The sequence below is a fragment of the Schistosoma haematobium genome, chromosome 6 (genome assembly GCF_000699445.3).
Source record: "Schistosoma haematobium chromosome 6, whole genome shotgun sequence".
NCBI classification, from domain to species: Eukaryota; Metazoa; Platyhelminthes; class Trematoda; order Strigeidida; family Schistosomatidae; genus Schistosoma; species Schistosoma haematobium.
In genome coordinates, this window is record NC_067201.1 from 4,422,901 (window position 1) to 4,443,216 (window position 20,316).

General features: G+C 34.1%; 1 protein-coding gene across 1 annotated transcript in view; it reads left to right on the top strand.

The window, feature by feature from the left end:
• SLC1A2 (Excitatory amino acid transporter 2) overlaps positions 1-20,316 on the top strand; it is a 93,978-nt gene that overhangs the window by 65,225 nt on the left and 8,437 nt on the right. The window contains exons 5-8 of the mRNA XM_051216718.1: positions 3,845-4,038; positions 10,725-10,851; positions 12,889-13,090; positions 18,543-18,769. Of these exons, the coding sequence (XP_051065314.1) occupies positions 3,845-4,038; positions 10,725-10,851; positions 12,889-13,090; positions 18,543-18,769 (750 nt within the window). The remainder of the gene's footprint in view (positions 1-3,844; positions 4,039-10,724; positions 10,852-12,888; positions 13,091-18,542; positions 18,770-20,316) is intronic.

A 20,316-nucleotide genomic window follows, 5' to 3' on the forward strand; every position in this document is an offset into this window, starting at 1 on the left:
CTTATGAATCACCTTGACAGAAATGACATGATATCAACTTGTTCAGACCTGCTTTTTGACTGATCCAATATTATTCTTGCATTGTTCCTTTGTACTATTTAAACTTGAATTAATTTTAATTTGGTTATTTATTCTCTGAAGAAGTGACTTACACTAAGTCACGAAATATCAGAAAATCCAATTTTCTACTCATTGGGATATTACAAATATATTATTTTTATTTATATCAGTGGTCTACAGTTTAAGCGTACGCGCATGCGACTGAAGGTTTTGTGTTCGAGTTCCATGTGGAGTCCCATACTAGGACAAAATGACTGTCCAGTACTTCAAGGTTTTCAATGTTGATCTAACATTTATCCACTTATGATGTCTATCAGAATTGTAAATAACTTTAATTCATCATTTTTTTGCATATTGGCCTCATTACCAATCGATCTCTAAATCTATTCCTATAGTGATTGCTATAAATAATAAGTTCATACTTATAATTTGATCATCGTAAGAAATATCTTAAACCAGAATATTTTGATCATTTTAATACGTTTACATTGAATAGGATTCTTTTTGAATAACTCGAAAATACTTAAACTTAACTTATTAATAACAACAGGGAATGCTTACTGTTCGGACTGTAAATTTAGGAAAACTTTGTTACGGATATCAACATATCAACTTGTTCTCTTTATATGAAATTTAAAAGATATTCTTCTGGTACACTTTCTTTAGTTGAAATCATGTGTCAATTAAAGCTAGACAATTATGGAAAACCTGGAAGCATTAGACGGCCGTTTTGTCCTATTGTGGGACTCCTCAGTAGTGCGTATCCACGATCCCACCTCGCGAGATTCGAATCCAGGACCTATCAGCCTAACCACTAAGACCACTGAGCCGGCATCCAACGACGTTAATGTCTGACTTCAAATAATCCACGAAATTGCGCCATCGTCCACCATGCTGGTCTAGCTTCAATGGACTCATGATTTCAACTATTGAAATGACTAAAATCTCCACAAAACCCCTTCTGATAATAATCATCTGCTCACTGGTGACTGACTTCAAGACGCATTTCCTGGAGTTCTAGTAAGAAACCTGTGTCTATTGGAGTTCAACTAGGTTTATTGTGAGATATCAGCTCACCGAAGACAATGGTGTAAGGTGACGCAATTTCGTGGATTAGTTGAAGTTAGACATTAACATTTTTATTTATCTGATTTATCTTGTTTACTTGTGAAAGTTTTAGTTTCTCTCTACACAACATTATCAGTACAAAGTTCATCTAGAAGTCATTTGTTCAAATCTAACTGGATATAATCTAGTTTAACTGAAAAGTATTACTCAGCTCTCATTTAAACACTATGGCTAAATAGAGAGTACATAAATCTATACATAGTAGCTAGAATATTCAACCTAAACAGAGGTATTTTAAAGTTACAAAAACAGGAGAGAAACAGGTTAATGACTTAGTAACAATACATGTAATTGAGATAACAAATGAATAAGTCTGTAAATAAATTCTTGCTGAATTAGGATTACATTTTCTGAGGTCTTTAAAATCGATAAATGTGAACATGTCATTAAGAATATGATGATGAAGATCAAATTATCATATTACCGCTGGGATCTGGTTTGTTCTCTCCCACAATAAGTTGTTCCTGATAGTATCTGACCAACGAATCTGAAGTATTTTGCATAGACAACTGTTAATAAACACTTGTGTCTTCTGGATGATAGCTTTCGTAGTTCTCCAAGTTTCCACCACATACAGTAGAACTGTCTTGATATTTGTTTTGAAAATTCTGACTTTGGTATTGGTTGTCAGTTGTTTTGAGTTCCAGATGTTCTTCAGTTGTGGATATACTGCTCTTACTTTACCGATTCGCGCCTTCACATCTACATCATCAATGATGCTGCCCAGATATGTGAAGGTTTTTGCATCTTTCAAAGCTTCTCGGTCAATTGTGATTGGATTGTTGCATACTGTGTTGTATTAGAGAATCTTGCTTTCCCATTTATGTATGTTGAGACCTACTGCTGGTAAGGCTGTTTCTTCACTGGTCATCTTCTCTTACATTTGTTACTGAGTGTGCGATAGAAAAGCCAGATCATCTGCGAAGTCCAGCGATCGTCAAGCTGCATCCTATCTATTCACTGTATCCCATGTTCCCCCTTATATGTTGACGTCTTCATAATCCAGTCGATCACCAAGAGAAAGTCTCATCAAACTTTTCTCTTTCATTTCATGTATTAACATTTTAAATTCACAATTCCCCCCCCAAATTTTTTATTCACTAGCGGATATGATCTACTTTGTTTTTTCCTCTTTTTCGTTTTACAAAAAATATTTTGTTAACGCTTAACTGATTTTAATTTTTGTTAATCATTAAATTATTCAGCCATTAAAGTAGGTTTTTGTCTTTTTGCACAAAACAGATTGAATATCCTGTCAATCGTTTCTCATCATTGTGATAAACATTAGAAGAACAAAAGAAAATTCATGATGACACTTAAGTTGATGATGATGTCGGTTACGCTTTATTTTGTCAATTATTAAATGATTATTATCAGAAAGGGGGTTTTGTGGAGATTTTAGTAATTTCAATAGTTGAATTCATGAGTCAATTGAAACTAGACCACAATGGATTGATTGAAGTTAGAGATTAACGCTGTTAGATGTTAACCGGCTCAGTGGTCTAGTGGTTAAGTGCACGTGAGCGAGACTGATAGATCATGGATTCGAATCTCGAGAGGTGGGATCATGGGTGCTCACTATTGTGGAGTCCTAGAATAGGATGAAACGGCCATGTAGTGCTTCCGGGTTTTCAATGGTGGTCTAGCTTCAACTAACTCATGATCTTAACCATTAAAATTACTATGATATCCACAAAACCCATCTGATATATTTAAATATACTATTACAAAGCGTACATATACGTGTTGTATGTCTTGTCTCTCAACTGGATGCTTATCTTCAACAATAATCTTTTCTGTGGTTACACAGCTCTACTGTGCACAGTTGTATCAATGTCAAAGTGAACTGTCAACTAATCGCATTGCTAACCAATGACACTATTCTGTTTTTGTGTAGAAAATCTTATACTCAAGAAGGTTTAAATTTTGCAAGCAAATTATGAGTTGGATGCCATTAGGTTTTCATACAGTCGTAGTACTTACATTTTATACAACTAAACTCTAAAGTATGTTAAAATTAGGCTTCATAACCGGGAGACGTTTTGTGGAAATTCGTTCTTGAGATATTTGGATGAAATAAATTTTTGTTATTGGATGGTTAACATTATATTTCCAGGTCTATTTGAAAGCACTTAGATAGAATACACTACAGTAGGTCGTCAAAATTTACCCGAGGTTAAATACTTGTCCATTTTCTACTTCATGTCGTTTTTTTGTTATTGACCATGAATAATTAAGTGTGGTAAAAGTATGTTTACGGTTGAATTCACGAATCAATCTAAGCTTGACTACCCCTAAAACTTAGAAGCTCTGGATAGCCGTTTCTTCATTGTATGGGACTCCTCAGCAGTGCACATCCATGATCCTGTCCATGGGATTCGAAACCAGGACATTCGGTCTCACGCGCGAACGCTTAAATTATAGATCACTGAGTTGACAATCAACGGTGTTAATGCTTTACTTCAAACGATCCATGATCTTGCTCAACAATTCATGTATTGTCTGAGGTGGATAACCATCTCACACTCAACACAGATTGGCATCATTCAAATAAAAATAGTTGAGATTTATTCGAGTGTTTTCCTATACAAATATTCATTATGTAGATATTATGTTCAATTAATTAAATTTATCTTTTATTATTTTATATTGACAGAAATCTATTTCCAGAAAATGTAGTACAAGCATGTTTACAGCAACAACAAAGTAGTTACGTCACAGTTGTTAAGCGTCCGAAGTATATTCGATTAACTGATGGAAACAATGGTACATTGAATATGGAAAACAAAACAAAACTAATCAGCTATGAAGCCATAAAACCGAAATATGTGGATAGTACTAATGTTTTAGGTAAGAGCAACTTCATAACATTATACATACCCTGCTACTTTTTATGGTTACTGTTCTGAATATAATTCATTTTGATACAAATATGTGTAACTTGTACAGGCTACCAACGATCGTAGTTATAATTAAAGTATTGATTAAAACTGTCACAGTACTTGACAGTGCTTAGTAAGGAAATCAATAAACAAAACATAATTACTTACTTACGCCTGTTAATCCTCGTCGAGGAGCATAGGTCGTTCATCAGCACTCTCTATCCAACCCTGTCCCAGGCAATCCTTTTCAGGTCTTTCCAGTTGTTATACATCCTTTTCATATCTACTTCTATTTCCCGACCTAATGTGTTCTTTGGCCTTCCTCTTTTCCACTTCCCTTCAGGATTCCAAGTTAGGGTTTGCCTCATGATGCAGTTTGGTAATTTGCTTAATGTATGTCCTATCCAATTCCATTGTCTTTTCCTAATTTCCTGCTGAGATGGAAGCTGGATTTGATAAAGTATAGTTGATTACTGGAATTTTTTAATTGAGTGTTTTACTGACGAATTTCGGCACAAACTGAGTTCAACTACAATCTTATCGTCTCGACTTATTCAGGAATTACTTATTGTATCTTCTAACTAAACAGATGGAGATAAATAATGTTAGAGGAGAATGAGAAAAACAAACGAACACATCAAGAAGTAGCACATGTATATTTTTGATTGAGATCATGAACCGATTGATGTTAGACCACCATTGAAAACCTGGAAGCACGACGACCGTTTCGTTCTATTGTGGAACTCTTCAGCAATGCACATCCACGGTCCCGCTCGCGGGATTTGAACCCAGTCTCGCGCGCGAACGCTTAACGTCTAGACCACTGAGCCGGCATCTAAAAGTGTTAATGTCCAGCCTCAACCAATCCACGGGATTGCGCCACCATCCTCCATTGTACTGAGGTAGATACCTGTCTCTATCCTACACGGAATAGCTCCACTGATCACGGCTTCTCACTAGAACTCCGAGAACTTCCTCATAAAGCTAGTCATTATTGAGCACATGGTAATTATCAGTATAGGTTTGTGGAGATTGTTAAGTTTTTGATTGAGATCATGAGCCAATCGATGTTAGACCATCACATCAAGATGTAGCACACGTTTATTTTTATTTGAATACATAAAGCGTTTTATTGAAACTTTTCTTTCTTCACACTAACTTCAACTGATGAACAAAATGACTTAATTTTATAAATATTGTAGAATTTAAACAATATAATGATCGTTTAGGTGGTTGGAAGTAGTCAACAGGAAACCCTTGACCTAAGTTTAATGCTAGTTACTGCTCATCGGTAAAGTGTACCTGGATTCTTGAGGGAACTTATGTTCTCGATGGGATTTAAACCTATATTGTCCAGCTTCACTATCTGAGCCTTAAACAGTGAACTATTCGAGCCATGATTAATCTGTTTTTAGACTACATATAAGCCTATTTGATGTGGGTCAATCAGGGAAAAAACCCAAGTACTGTCGGCCGCTTTCAACTAACATACATATCAACATCGCACAGACGATGTCGAGTTCTTCAGATTGATAGTCACGTTGCAATTTTCGAGATAACGTTCGATCAGTATTGAGAAATAAATGAACACGATATTTATTATTACGCAGTAATCGGTTAGTTGTATATATATACTGAAAACCTGGAAGCACCGAACGGCTGTTTCTTCTTAGTATGGGACTATTCAGCAGTACACATCCATGAACCCGCACACGGGATTCAAATCTAGGACCATAGGTCTAACATGAGAATGTTTAACCACTGAGCTGGCATCTGGTGCTTCCAAGTCTTCCAAGGTGATCTAACTTAAATCGACGCATAAATTCAACCATTAAAATAGTAATTATCCAAGTGAAGGTTAGATAACAGAATAAGAGTAATAATAGATTAAGATTTCAATCACAATTATAGATTTATCATTATAGTAATGAATCAACAGTTGAACACATAGATTCTGTTTGAATTTTCCGGATAGTAACATAAACGAGTTAGGTATTTTTGTCTGGTAACAATGTTGGTGACATAACGATGATCGATTAGATTACACCTTTTAACCTTAAATATTTTTTTTGTGACGTGACCAGAAATAAAATGAATGTATATTATTCTACTTTAATTAGAATTCATAAAGACAGGGGTTAATGATAGAAAATGATTAAGAATGATGTATAAACAGAATAATAATAAAAATGAATGATTAAGGTAACAATTAAAAAGAGATCAAAGAATAATAGAACTATTATGTAAACAAATTTTATTGAATAAATGAGTTAAGAATATCAACACAATACCTAATTATTATTGTTGTTATTATTAATACTCATTAAGGAATGGAAAGTATTTTATTATTTATAAGCAAAGGGTAGGTAGTGGCTAGTAGTGGAATCCAGGATGAGCGTTTCGTCCTATTTGGGACTCTTCAGCTGGGTGTACCTGCATCTCGGAGTTAATGTTCACTCTGGGACTCGAACCCAGTACCATTGGCTTCAAACGCCATCGCGTTATCCACTTATTTACTGAGTCCTGATAGACACTTGCTTGTGAAATAGAATGAAGTTTAAATTTAATTATAATGCTTGTGAATTAAGGCAATATCGAGGCAATGCACACAGAATGCCAATAAGAGACTGATCAATCGCAGTCCTAAACAACAATGAGAAGATACAAGCAAAAATTATCAAATGAATTATATTCAGTAAGGTACTATCTCAGACCTGGTTGAACTAAACTGGTCACGGCTTCTGATTAAATCTTCAGGAAATACGTCTCGAAGTCAGTCACTAGTGAGTACATGAGTACCTGTGTTCACGTCTTGTGAGCGGGAGTATGAATATGCACTGCTGAAGAGTCCTACAATAGGAAGAAACATCTATCTAGTGTTTCCAGATTTTTCATGTTATTCTAGCTTCTAACAACTCATGATCTCAACTATTGAAATCACTCTATTATTATTCGTAATGATTAAGTTGTATAGATAAAATCTATCAATTCCATTATTCATTATCCGTCACTTTGTTTAATACAAAACTGAATCAAATTTCAGAAAACATGTTAAACATTGGAAGAAACAAAATCCAGTCCCATGTTAACAATCACCATGTTTTTTTTGTTTATTATTCAAATTTCGTTACAAAAATATCCAACTAAGATTATTTCAGTGGAGGGGGGATCAAGAATAACGAAACAAAAAACAAAAAGAAACAAAAATCGATTACATCCATTGAGGTTATTTCATATCTGTGATCTACACACATACACACACACACACAAAAAGATCAAATAACTAGATTGGTATCCATTTCATTATAACCAATAAATTAACCATGTTTTAATCTAATTTTTTTTCTGGGTTTTCGTATTTCTCATTATCCATTTACATGTTTTATTACATACTAACCATATTATTATTTAATAGTTGAATTCATGGGTCAATTGAAGCTAGACTACCATAGAAAAACTAGAAACACTGGATGGCTGTTTCGTCATAGTATGGGACTCCTCAACTGTATGTATTCACGATCTTGCCCTCAGGATTCGAATACAGGTGCTCATGTGCTCACTAGTGATAGACTTCAAGATGTATTTCTTGAAGTTCTAGTTCAAAGCTGTGACTAGTCGAGTTCAACTAGGTCTGCTGTAAGATACTAGCTCACTGAAGACAATGGTGGACGGTAGCGCAATTTCACGAATTGGTTGAAGTTAGACACTAACACTGTTGGATGTCGGCCGGCTCAGTGATCTAGTGGTTAAGCGCTCGTGCACGAAACTGATAGGTCCTTGTTTTAAATCTCGCGAGGTAGGATCATGGATGTGCACTGCTGAGGAGTCCCACAGTAAGACGAAGCGGCTGTGCAGTGCTTTCAGGTTTTCCATGGTGGTTTAGCTTTAATTGACTCATGAATTCAACTATTGAATTTCTAAAATCTCCACAAACCTCTCTTTTGATTATATTACTTTTCTGTTTCTTCGTATTGCTTTTTAAATTATTCTGGTATTAGTTGTATTTTCACAGTGATAATCATGTTTAAGGTTAGGATATTTGAATGTGATGAACAATAGACTGTCAGATTTCAATTTTGGAGCATATAATAATATTTTGACTATTTCGAAACTCAAAGGTCTCGGATAAGAGTATTTAAAGGATTCTTAAATGAAGATGGAAAACTTATATAAGTTTTTAATGATAATGAAGTTGATATCATTTTGTAAATAAGATTGTATTCAATGAAAAATCATAATTGTAGATCTCGTCAATATCTTTTTTGAACGTTGTACTGATAGTATAATAATTAATTGATTGAAATTGTTGTTGATTAGATACTAGTTAGTATACTTTGGTTTTTGGAATGTATCTGTCAGCTGTTCTCTATACACGACTATGCATTGTAGTCTGTCATATGAATTCCGGATAATGTTGACGATCTTCACAGGTACATCGTAGTGTCGAAGAAGTTTACATAATGTTCTCCTATCCACACTGTCAAACGCCCTCTCATAGTTAATGAAGTTGATGTATAATGACGAGTTCTACTCAACTGCTGACAGATGAATTCCAAGTAAAGACCGGAGTTAAGCAAGACTGTTTACTCTCTCCTCCCTCTTTTTTCTGATGATCGACTGGATTATAAAGACCTCGACATCTGAGGGAAAGCACGGAATACAATGGACAGCTTGCAACCAATTAGAACATTTGGAATTCTCAGATGACCTGCCTCTTCTATCCTATACACACGAACAAATGCACATGAAGACAACTAGTATAGCAGCAGCCTCTTCATCAGTAGGCATCAACATACACATAGGAAAAAGCAAAATCCTCAAATAAAACACGGAGAACACCGACCATTTGCATCGAACAATCGGATCAACTATGGGTTTGAACAAAAGTTAGGTTAAATGATATAGATGTGAAAAAGAAGTACGAGTTGATTAACTGATTACTAAAAAAGAAATTATGTCCCACCGCCTTATTACGAAATATGGCTAGATTCTGTGGATTATTGTTATTATTAATGGCTTCATTCATTATTATATTTTGGCACAATATAGAATTCTCAGCACGAGGCATTTCTGCGAATTTCTTTTACAAAAAAAGAAGAAAAAGGTGAAAAAGGATTTGAATCTGTACAACATTTCAATTAGAACTATGTTTAATAATGTAGATTATTGATAAGATCAACTTTAACCACTTGCTCATCACAGGGTAAATTTGCTAGATAAGGTATTATGGAACTTTTATACCTTTGCTTGCGTGCATGAGTTCTAATGTATTGATGTCTCGTTCTACCAGAAGATATACAAGGAGAAAGATATCAATGAAAGGAGGATGGTAAGTATCTGATAAGATAACACCTCCCTGGAGTATGGAAGACTTAAGATGTCTAGCTACAATCATACTAATAATGACCTTAAAAGATTCACTACATACCCTGATAACTGCCTTCAGAACTCTCCATAATACAGTGGTCTTTTCTATAAAGCACAGTAGGGAGTAATGGAGGACAGTAAAGACTAACAGGTAATATGGATGAGTTGACCAACTGTAAGAGTAAATGTGGAGTAATCCCAAAAGCACGTAGACATTCTCTCCGATAACAGTAAAGAGAAGACCGAAACAGATCAGAGGAAAAGATAGCACCAAGATAGTTGGTATTCGTATTTGAAATTTCCCTAACAGGGTAACTGACAATATCTCAATATATCGTATTTCAGTTTAAATGATTAATGACATTTGTTAGAAATTTATTTCAAAACAGCAAGATATAGTCTTTTACCATACAAAAAGGAAAGAACAAGATCCTGAAGTGCAACACATAGAACACCAATCCAATCACACTTAATGGGGAAGCTCTGGAAAATGTGGAAACTCTCAATGATCTGGGCAGCATCATCGGTGAACGTGAGAGATTTTATGCAGGCGTAAAGGCGAAGGTTGGCAAAGAAAGGGCCCTATTCTTACAATCGAATAACATATGGAAGTCAAAACAAATGTCAACCAATATCAAAGTCAGAATCTTCAATATGAACGTCAAGACAGATCTCCTATACGGAGCTGAAACGTGGAGAACTACCACAACCATTATCAATAATGTACAAGTATCTATTAACAATTTGCTATGCAAGATACTGACTGTTCGTTGGCCGGATATCATCAGCAACAACCTACTGTTGGAGAGAACAAACTAACTTCCAGCTGTATTGGAAATTAGGAAAAGACGTTGGAAGTGGATAGGACATACATTACAGAAATCATCAAACTGCATCACTAGGCAAGCACTAACTTGGAATCTTCGAGGGAAACAGAAAAGAGGAAAGCCTAAGAACACACTACGTCGGAAATTCAAAACATACATGAACAGAATGAATAGCAAATGGGATGGTTTCTTTAGGACAGAGTTGAATTAAGAGTGCTGGTGAGCGACCTATGCTTATCCATAAGGGGTACAGACTTAAGTAAGTAAGATATAATCTTATAAAAAGCTTATTATCGTGTCAACTATAATCCTGCTAATCTATTCTATTCAGATTAAGATTCATAACATTGATTAAAGCTTGTTTTAATCAAATCAGTTCAAACTATAAACGATATATGTTATACTTGAACGATATAATAAATTAATGCTTCTTATAAATGTTTTGTTTTAACAATTCTAGGATTGGTGTCATTCTCAATTATATTTGGTATAATACTTGGCCAAATGGGTGATCGTGCTGTGACTATGGTACAATTTTTCTCTGTTCTTAATGAAGTTGTCATGAGAATGGTACAAGTTATTATGTTGTAAGTAAACTTTACTTGTGATAATATAAAACTGTATGTATATAATTATCAAATCAATGATTATTGAAAGAGAAATTGATAAATCACTGAATAATAATCATTATCATGTTTTTAATCTTCAGTGATAATCATAGACTTCTGTTGATCGGATTGTAGTGTTGTGACTGGTCTAAGTGATTCATAGTCATTTGCATTGTGTTTAGACTTTAGATTGTTAGGTCAAATTACTACCAGTTGATAGGTCTTGGTCTGGCCGAAACCTAGATTAAGGTATTCCTTTCCCTTACCTCGAACCATATGACAATATGGGAAATTATTTTCATAATTAAATATCTACTCAATACAAAGTTGAATAAAGTTCAATTGGAACTATGATAGTTTTTATTAATGAGAGATAAGAAATGGATGTTAGACTGAACATGATATAAATTCAGAGAATACAGTATCGCTTAAAATGCTTATTTTTCTACTGATTTGATGCGAATGTTAATAGTAGTTGTGAAATATGTTTTATAGGACATTATTTATGCATTTACAGTTGAGTGATTACTGGGTGGTGATCAATGTCATGTATGTCAGGTCCTTCTTAGAGCAGATCGAATCCTATCGACCAAGTCGCAATATGGTCACCAGTCTAGGTGACTTGATATTGCGTACACTATGTTGAGATAAGATTGTGGTTGGAGTTAGTCAACAAGGAACCCTGGACCTAGGTTTCGTGTTATTTGGCACATGTCAGCAAGGTGTACCTGTAATCTTCAGGGAGACGTTACCACTGAGCTATCCGGGCCGCGAGTGACCTCGTTTAGGACTGATATATATTTACAATTGATTTATCACTAGGTAGTGATCAATGTTATGTATGTCAGGTCCTTCTTAGTGTAGATCGAATGCTGTCGACCAAGTATTTGTGCACATCAGTGATTAGATGAAGACAAGCAGAATAACTAATTAGTGGTTGGTAAATAAAGTAGTCTTCATCGTCAATTATATTTTAATTGATTCTATCGTTATAATGAGTATCAAATACCAAATTATTTCGTAATGACAATAAACAGTCATATCATTATATAATGTCAGCGTTTTGTCAATACAAAAATTTGTATTCAAAGTGAACACTACATGGAAAACATCCAATTTTGCACAAATGTTAGACTTTTTCTTCATACAGATATCTGGTCACATATGAATATTGTGAGCCTGCTAAGTATTACATTACTTCGTATTTGATGATGAAGCCTAGTCAAGCCTTCTGTATCCGTGCTGAGATTTCGTCACACACCAGACCACAAGGGCTGATGAGACTTCCCAGATAAGTGAAGCGGTCGACATGCTCAACTACTTCACTCCCTATCATTAGTTCGGGTGTCGATGCACCCCAATCCTGAAGCAACATTTTGCATTTCGAGGGGGAGAATCGCATGGTGAACATGCTTACATTGTTACTTAGAGTGGTCAGAAGACTCTGAATTTTGTCAGCGTCTTCACCAAATAGAACTATGTCATTGGTCAACGACAAAATTAAACAAGAATGGAGAGAGTGGACAGCCCTGACGAACACCACTTGAGGTAATCATTTCGGATGACTGTTCGCCATAAGCTCTCACTCGACCAGTTGTGTTCGATTAGAGAGCCTTTACAAGGTTAGTATACTTCTTTGGTACTCCTTTCAGTGACAAACACTGCCATAGCGATCAACTCTTAAACTAAAAAGTGGTATGTGCGTAGCTATCACATGTGATCAAGTTTACATGTTTATACAGACATGATAATGATCACAATGATATATAGAAATAGATGAATTGTGACTATCCAAATAACATTATCTGTTAAATAAGTTCATCAAAGGGCTTGACAAAGATCGACCATAATTGAAATACATCGTAGGAGAGTTACTATGGTTATAATAAAATGATACGCCTACTTTGACCATTACAATGTAAGTCAATTTCCATAATTCCAATCTGTTTATTGTTCTTCTAAACCCTTTATTGTTCTTTTTAATAATTTATCTCTTATTTATTTATTCCATTTCAGATATTCACCATTTGGTATATTCTTTCTAATATTAAGTAAAATGTTAGAAATTGAAAATTTAAGTGATACAGCAAAAGCATTAGGTTTATATATGATAACTGTAGTTACTGGTTTGGCTATACATTTACTTGGTACATTAGCATTACTCTATTATTCGGTAACAAGAAAAAATCCATTCACATTCTATAAAGGTTTATTTCAAGTGAGTAACTATGACATTGTTCAAATATGAATAATAATAATCACATTTTTTTTTCTTAAAAAAAATAATCATTGATTCACAATAATAAACAAAGATGGATAATGGTTAGCAGTGGAATACAAGAGGCGTGTTTCGTCCTATTTAGGACACATCAGTTGAATTGAGATCTCAATATGTTTTGTGAAAAGTGACAATTTTGAATAAGATTATAGTTTTGTTCATTTATATATTGAAATTGGTAACAAGCATTAGCTACTTATTCATGGTTTATTTCAGTTCAAGTTCAATTGATATGATAAGTCTTGGTTAGTTTAAAAAAATTGAACATGTACATATATTTTCTGTTCAGATGAATTTTTTGTCTGAAATTGAGCACTTATAACTAAACTGAGATGAATTTAACAGTACATTGTAGGTAACTGCAGATGAATCAAATAGATAACTAAGTTCATTTCAAACTTAAGTCATCATTCATATGATGATTTATTAAAGCTCATTATAAATCATCCTTTCATATAGTTAGCTAAATATTTCGTCATGCTATACCTCATATTGATCTAATGCCCTGGTACAGTTGAGGTTGAGGAAAGTCAGCTTACCCTTTACAAATGCTTTCACATGGACACGCGTATACAGCCACTACCAGAGAAGTCCTACTCACTGCCTTCTCGTAGTGGGTGTTTTGTTTACGAAATTGAGAGGACGAAAAGTGAATATCCAGAACTTTAACCGGGTTGGTAGATATGAAGGGTCCACCTAGGGAAGTTGGAAAATCCTGATTCCAAATCAATGGTGCAAATGGGTTCCAGAATCCTGAGGAAACAAATGGCATATGAACTTATTGATGGTCACCGGCTAAAATGAGACTGCATTTCCTAAATTTGCTCCCCTGTCTTGTGGATTAGACCTTTAGATCGAAGGCTCCGGGTGTGGCCCTATAGGAAAACCACCTGTTTCAGTTTGGGCAGCCGTGCAGTATCACAGCCCACATACAAATCAAGTGACTTGTGTGGTGCATATGTATTCGATGCCCCTTTGCACCAATATTTATGTGTTCAAATAAATAAACAATAATGAGATCAATTATATCAGTCAGTCAGCTACAACTTAGGACCAAGCACATATACGCATCGGTCCATGTTGTCACACCTCGTTAGCACATTAAGATGAACACCAGATTCATAGTAGTTACTACAATGGTAGTAATATATAAAAGAAAGATTGAGTATAATGATATAATACATCGATCATTTATGATATATTGGTAATTTACTAATATTTGATAGATGCCTCCGAAGATTCAGTTGCGTTTGTTCTGTTTATCTAATCACTAATGCTGAGGTAAGATATAGTGATGGGTAATTATAAATTAATTAATGGATGTGGCCTAACCAAGACCGGATTTGTTCATAAAGTCATCGACGATTGAATTAAGTTACGTCGGTAGGCGGAAACTATCTGGTTGGGGTCCGCATATAATCGTGAACAGTGGTTAAAGACGTTGCGTAATACGGATCAGAATTCATCTCATTTACATAGATGCGTTCACTATTTATCTCTCCTTAGATCCAGAGTTTTAAAGTCATTTTGTGTTTTTTTCAGTTTGTTTATTTATTTTCTCGAACCATATCTTTTCCACGGGTACTCGTACTGTTGCCACTTCCATTGATCAGGAATTTGCCTTGATAGTCCTATCATACTGTACTAACGTGATGTCGCAACTTGAACTGATGACCATATGTGCCACGTTCAACATTACATCTCACTGATTGAGTATTTATGAAAACCAGTTTCATTCTGATCGACCTTTACGAACCATCTTCGAACTTGGAGTGACTACGAAAAACTGAATGTTCAAAAGAATCAGGATTATAATTTATTTAGACCTATGCGTTTAGTTTTAATAATCATTTAATTTAGTTGTAAAATCGTTAACACTACTGATTATTTCCTCATTTCAAAATGTATATATCTATATGCTCAACTATGTTATCATTTTTATCAGAATTGGGGTTTGTGGTGATTAACGTAATATTAATATCTGAATTCATGAGTCGATTTAAGCTCAGTTTTCTAAAAGTTCAGAGCTCACGTGAAATACCGAAGGTCCTGTGTTCAAGTTCCGTATTCGGGATCGTGGATGCGCACTGTTGTAGAATCCCATATTAGAACGAAACGCCCATCCAATGCTTCCAGGTTTTCAATAGTGATCCAGCTTAAATGGACTCATGAATTCAACTATTAAAATCATTCTAAATTAAAAACACGAAGTTCAGCGAAGGGATCTCTTTTTCAACGAACTTATTATCAAGCTGTACAATTGTATATATATGAAAATGTTTTGTTAAAGTACTAATTCCCCCATTAAATATGAACACAAATAACCAAGATGATGTAATAATACTAGACTTTGTAATACGAGTAATAACAATAGACTTAGATTTAGTGAATGTAACGACGGAAGAAATCAGGGTGGCCATCACACAAATCAAGAGCAGGGAAGCAGAAGAACCAGAAAATATACCAGCTGAAGAACTGAAGTTAGACAATGAAGCATGGAATATAATGAATAGCTCAGAATCAATCATAAGATTTGGACTTCTCAGATAACCTGGTCCTCCTGTCCCATACACACGAACAAATACAGATGAAGACAACTAGTGTAGCAGCAGCCTCTGTAAAAGTAGGCCTCTACATACACAAGGGTAAAACCAAGGTCCTCAAATACAACACGGAGAACACCAACCCAATCATACTTGATGATGAAACTCTGGAAGATGTGAAATCCTTCATGTACCTGGTAAGCATCATCAATGAACAAGGAGGATCACATGCAGACGTAAAGGAAAGGATTGGCAAAGAAAGGGTCGCATACCTACAATTGAATAACATGTGCAACTGAAAACAACTGTTAACCAATATCAAAGTCACAATCTTCAATATGAACGTCAAGACAGTCCTACTGTACGTAGTTGAAACGTGGAGAAGTACAATCATCATCAAGAAGGTACAAGTATTCTTAAATAGTTGTCTATGTAAGATACTGAACAGTCATGGGCCGGATGCTATCAGTATTTATGAATAAAATAGTGAGAATATAAGACACAAGTAAAAGGGAATGCAGTAATAATAATAATAATAATTAAAACCAAGGTAACGGTAACGATAGGACGTATTCCTTTTGTACGCATAGTTCTACTTTGAGCTCATGGATGGTAAGAGCTTTAGCTACTTTTAGTAGTTGGATACCAAGAAATCTGAGTGGATTTGAACGAATCATATATACAACCTTAAAATCAAACTATGGATCCGTAAAATGATTACAATCGATTAGGTGTTCAAGCATAGAACTCCTAACTGCTTTCTTCTCACCTTTGAAGAACCAAACTGGGACGTGTCCCCGTATCTGAATCTAAAACTATTGTTATTATTCGTATTACGTAATCTAGTGTTATAATCTTTCTATTATATCATCTTGGTTATTTATGTTCACATTTCTTCAAGAAACTAGTACTTTAACAAGAAAAGTTTCATATATATATATACGATTGTACAGCTTCTTTGAAAAGAGATCCCTTCGTTGAACTTCATATGATTAAAATCATGTTATCATTCGTTCATTCTCCCTACAACACTCAAATTTCATCGACAAATAAATTCTTCATTAAATTTACAAGAAAATAAAAACTTTTTTTGTTTTGCTTTGGATAAGATTAGAAAATAGATTATGAAAAATGGTTATTCGCTTTTCAGTTTGCCATGGTAGAAAAAAAGATTAACCTCACACGCAGTCACACACACACATATATATATATATATAAATGTACACATGCACACACAAGGAAGGAGCAAGACATAATTTATATTCATAGTGGATATGTTTTAATCTAATCCAATTGTATGTAAATAAATCAAGTAAGATAAAGACCTAACACCCCTCCATCTTAACAACAACAACAACAACAAAAAATACAATTTATACCCTCTCAAAAGAGATTTTAATGTGAACAGTAAAATGAAGTGGTTGATTTACTTGAACTAGAATAGAAGAAGAATTAAAACAACTAACTAAACTTTATCGTAGAATTAAAAAGGAAAAGAAAAGAAGAAATGATGTAAGTTGGTTCATTTTAGGAGGGGGTGGAGTAAATGAATCGGTTGTTAATCATAAATAGACCTTAGATATTGTTATCTAATTTTTTTTGGTTTAGATACTAATCTTATCTCTTCTTCTACACTTAAGTGAAAATATAGATTTCCTTTTTTCCTTCTCTCTTTTAAATGAAGGTAGTTTTAATAAGATCTAATGTAAATTATTATCAAGTTCATAGATTGAAACGAATAAGTGAAATGTATATAAATTTTTCTCTGATAGTATAAATGAGTGATCAAGTACTTGTTGTTAGGGTATTAAGTGGGTTTTTTTTCGTACACATTCTTTTATTTAAAAGAAAACAACAACTAATGAACTCGTATACGAAAGAGTATTTCACGCTTCTTTCCAACAAAGTGTTAAGTGTATCAGTGAAGACATTAAATTAAGTCAATAATGAATGTCAAGTTACGATGAATATATTAGAATATGACTGACTTATCTACGCTTGTTACTCCCAATTGAGTATAAGCCACCGACTAGTATTCTTCAACCCACTCTGTCCTGGGCTTTCCTTTACTTTACTACAACTATGGTGTATGCTACTTAAATCGACAGGCATAAGTAGTATATAACACTGGTCAGAGATCGAAGGCCTGAAAGAAGAAGATTGAGAAGATAGCATTGAAGAAAACAGAAAGATATTTTGAATTGACAGATTTATGAAGGAAAAAAAGGACAATTAATGAAAGATTTTCAAATGAAGTATTTAATGTATGGTTTCCATATCATAAGAAAGAACTTTGCAATTTTGTATTAGACAATAAATTGGTTAACTCCACAACATCTTCGCTCACTACACTAACAAACAGGACAACAATGAGAGAGACAAAAGACAATTGATTCTAACTTATATTACTATTCACAGAATGTTGACTGTAATGCAGTAGAAATAAATTAACACATGCAAGTATGCCGTTGTGGAAAGTTTTGAGTTCCACTGAATTTATGAATAGATAGATGTTAGATAGCCATTGAAAACTTGGAAGCACTGGAAGACCATTTTGTTCTCCTATGGGACTCCTCAGAAATCTCTATTCACGATTTCGCACATAGGGATCTAACCTAGGATCTTCATTTTCGAGTATACACGCATCCTGGATTCCATTGCTAGCCACTATCCATCTTTGCTTAAAAAGCTCATGTCTTCCATAGTTCGTCTTTATATATATATATATATATATATATATATATATATATATATAGCATGTTTCACTACTATGACTATTATCAATAATACTGAATTGTATTATTTCCCTCTATCTTTTTTTTCACTCTGTTTATACAACCTAAAAAAAGGCTTGGATTACAGCACTTGGAACTGCATCCAGTGCAGCTACTCTACCAATTACATTTCGTTGTTTAGAACAAAATCTAGGCATTGATAAACGTGTAACACGTTTTGTTCTACCTATTGGTGCAACAATCAATATGGATGGAACTGCACTATATGAAGCTGTTGCATCAATTTTCATTGCACAAATTAATGGAAAATATTTGACAATTATTGAAGTATTTATTGTAAGGTAAGTCCCAAAAACAAACAAAAGAAACAATAGAGAATGATCATAATTAGATCAAGTATTATTAAAATTTGAACTTTTATTCGATCATGCCATAACAGAATGCTTGATCTGAGTCCAAATTATATGAGTATAATAAACGTAGAGTGTGGAACCCTTATCTGAATCTATTTGGATCGTATGAATGATTGATATCGAGATATTTATATCGTCAATCCTCGTTGACTTAATTAGCGTTAGTGAATAATGGTGTTAAAATAAATCAAATATGAGGAAGGATCATTGATCCAGGCAGACGATCAAAGGAACGAAATGAAATGATGCGCGATGAAGAAGGCATGTGAGCCAACTACATTTAATCAAGCGGTAATTCATATTTATAGCCAGATAAAAATAAGTTACAGATATGTGATGAATAGAATAAGAAGTGTTTACACACATACGCTCATATAAAAACAGTCAGGGGTTGACAAGAGTATAGGTAACAGGGTCAAAACGTGAATCAAAAAGAATGGATAAATTATCCTATCCAGAAACTAGAATAACTTATGTGGGCTTAACATAGTAACCGACACTACAAGAGCATTGGAATCAGTCGAGTATAGCATTTTACAAGGAAGATATTTTGAAGCATGAAGTAAACAATGAATTATCTAAAGATGGAGGTGACACTACCCAACTATACGAATTACTGTAGCAATTTGAATGTATATATTTACAACACAACGATTGACAGTCAATTGAGGTCATCATTAGGCTGTTGTTGTATAATATCAAAAGTAATCATTTCATTTCACACCATAGATTACTGTAGAACATTTTTCAGTAAACACTATGCGAATCCCATTCTTTTTTAAGTGTGAACTCTAACGAAACAAACATTTTCGAAAGTCATTTATTTCATCCTGGAATTATTTCTTCTCAGTTCTGTACACCATTACTATTACAGTGGCAGGGGGGGGGGAGACAGTTGAATGTAATTGAATATAAAATTACAGAACATTTTAGTAAAATCTGAGAACTACGTCATTTGTCTCAGACTTCATTGTTCTTTCAATTCTACAACAATCATCATTTGTTCTTGTTCTCTTTTCTTTGATCTTCTTAACCTTATACCTCCAGGCATTTCACTTTCAATTGATGATATGTACTACTTATACCTGTCGAGATCAGTAGAACACACTACACTATTACTAGTGAATATAACATAGAAATGAACTTTCTAATTCAAAATATTCAACATTTTAACTAATATAAGTACTGTCAGCTAGATTATAAGATATGTAAAGTAAAATTTTGAATTAATCATAAATTTATAGTGGAATTCATAAGATTTCTAACAAAAATATAAAAATTCAGTCACTTTTCGGCTCTCACAAGATCATTGCAGTGAAATGTGTAATCTATGTGCTCAAAAACGTTTAGCCTCGACTGTATTCGGTTGCGGAAAAAAAGATCTGGCCAGATCCTAATGAAACTGCAAATATTCGAAATGCTAACTCGCGTAAAATGATACGAAAGTTGTTTAAAGATAACTTGCTTATTCGCAA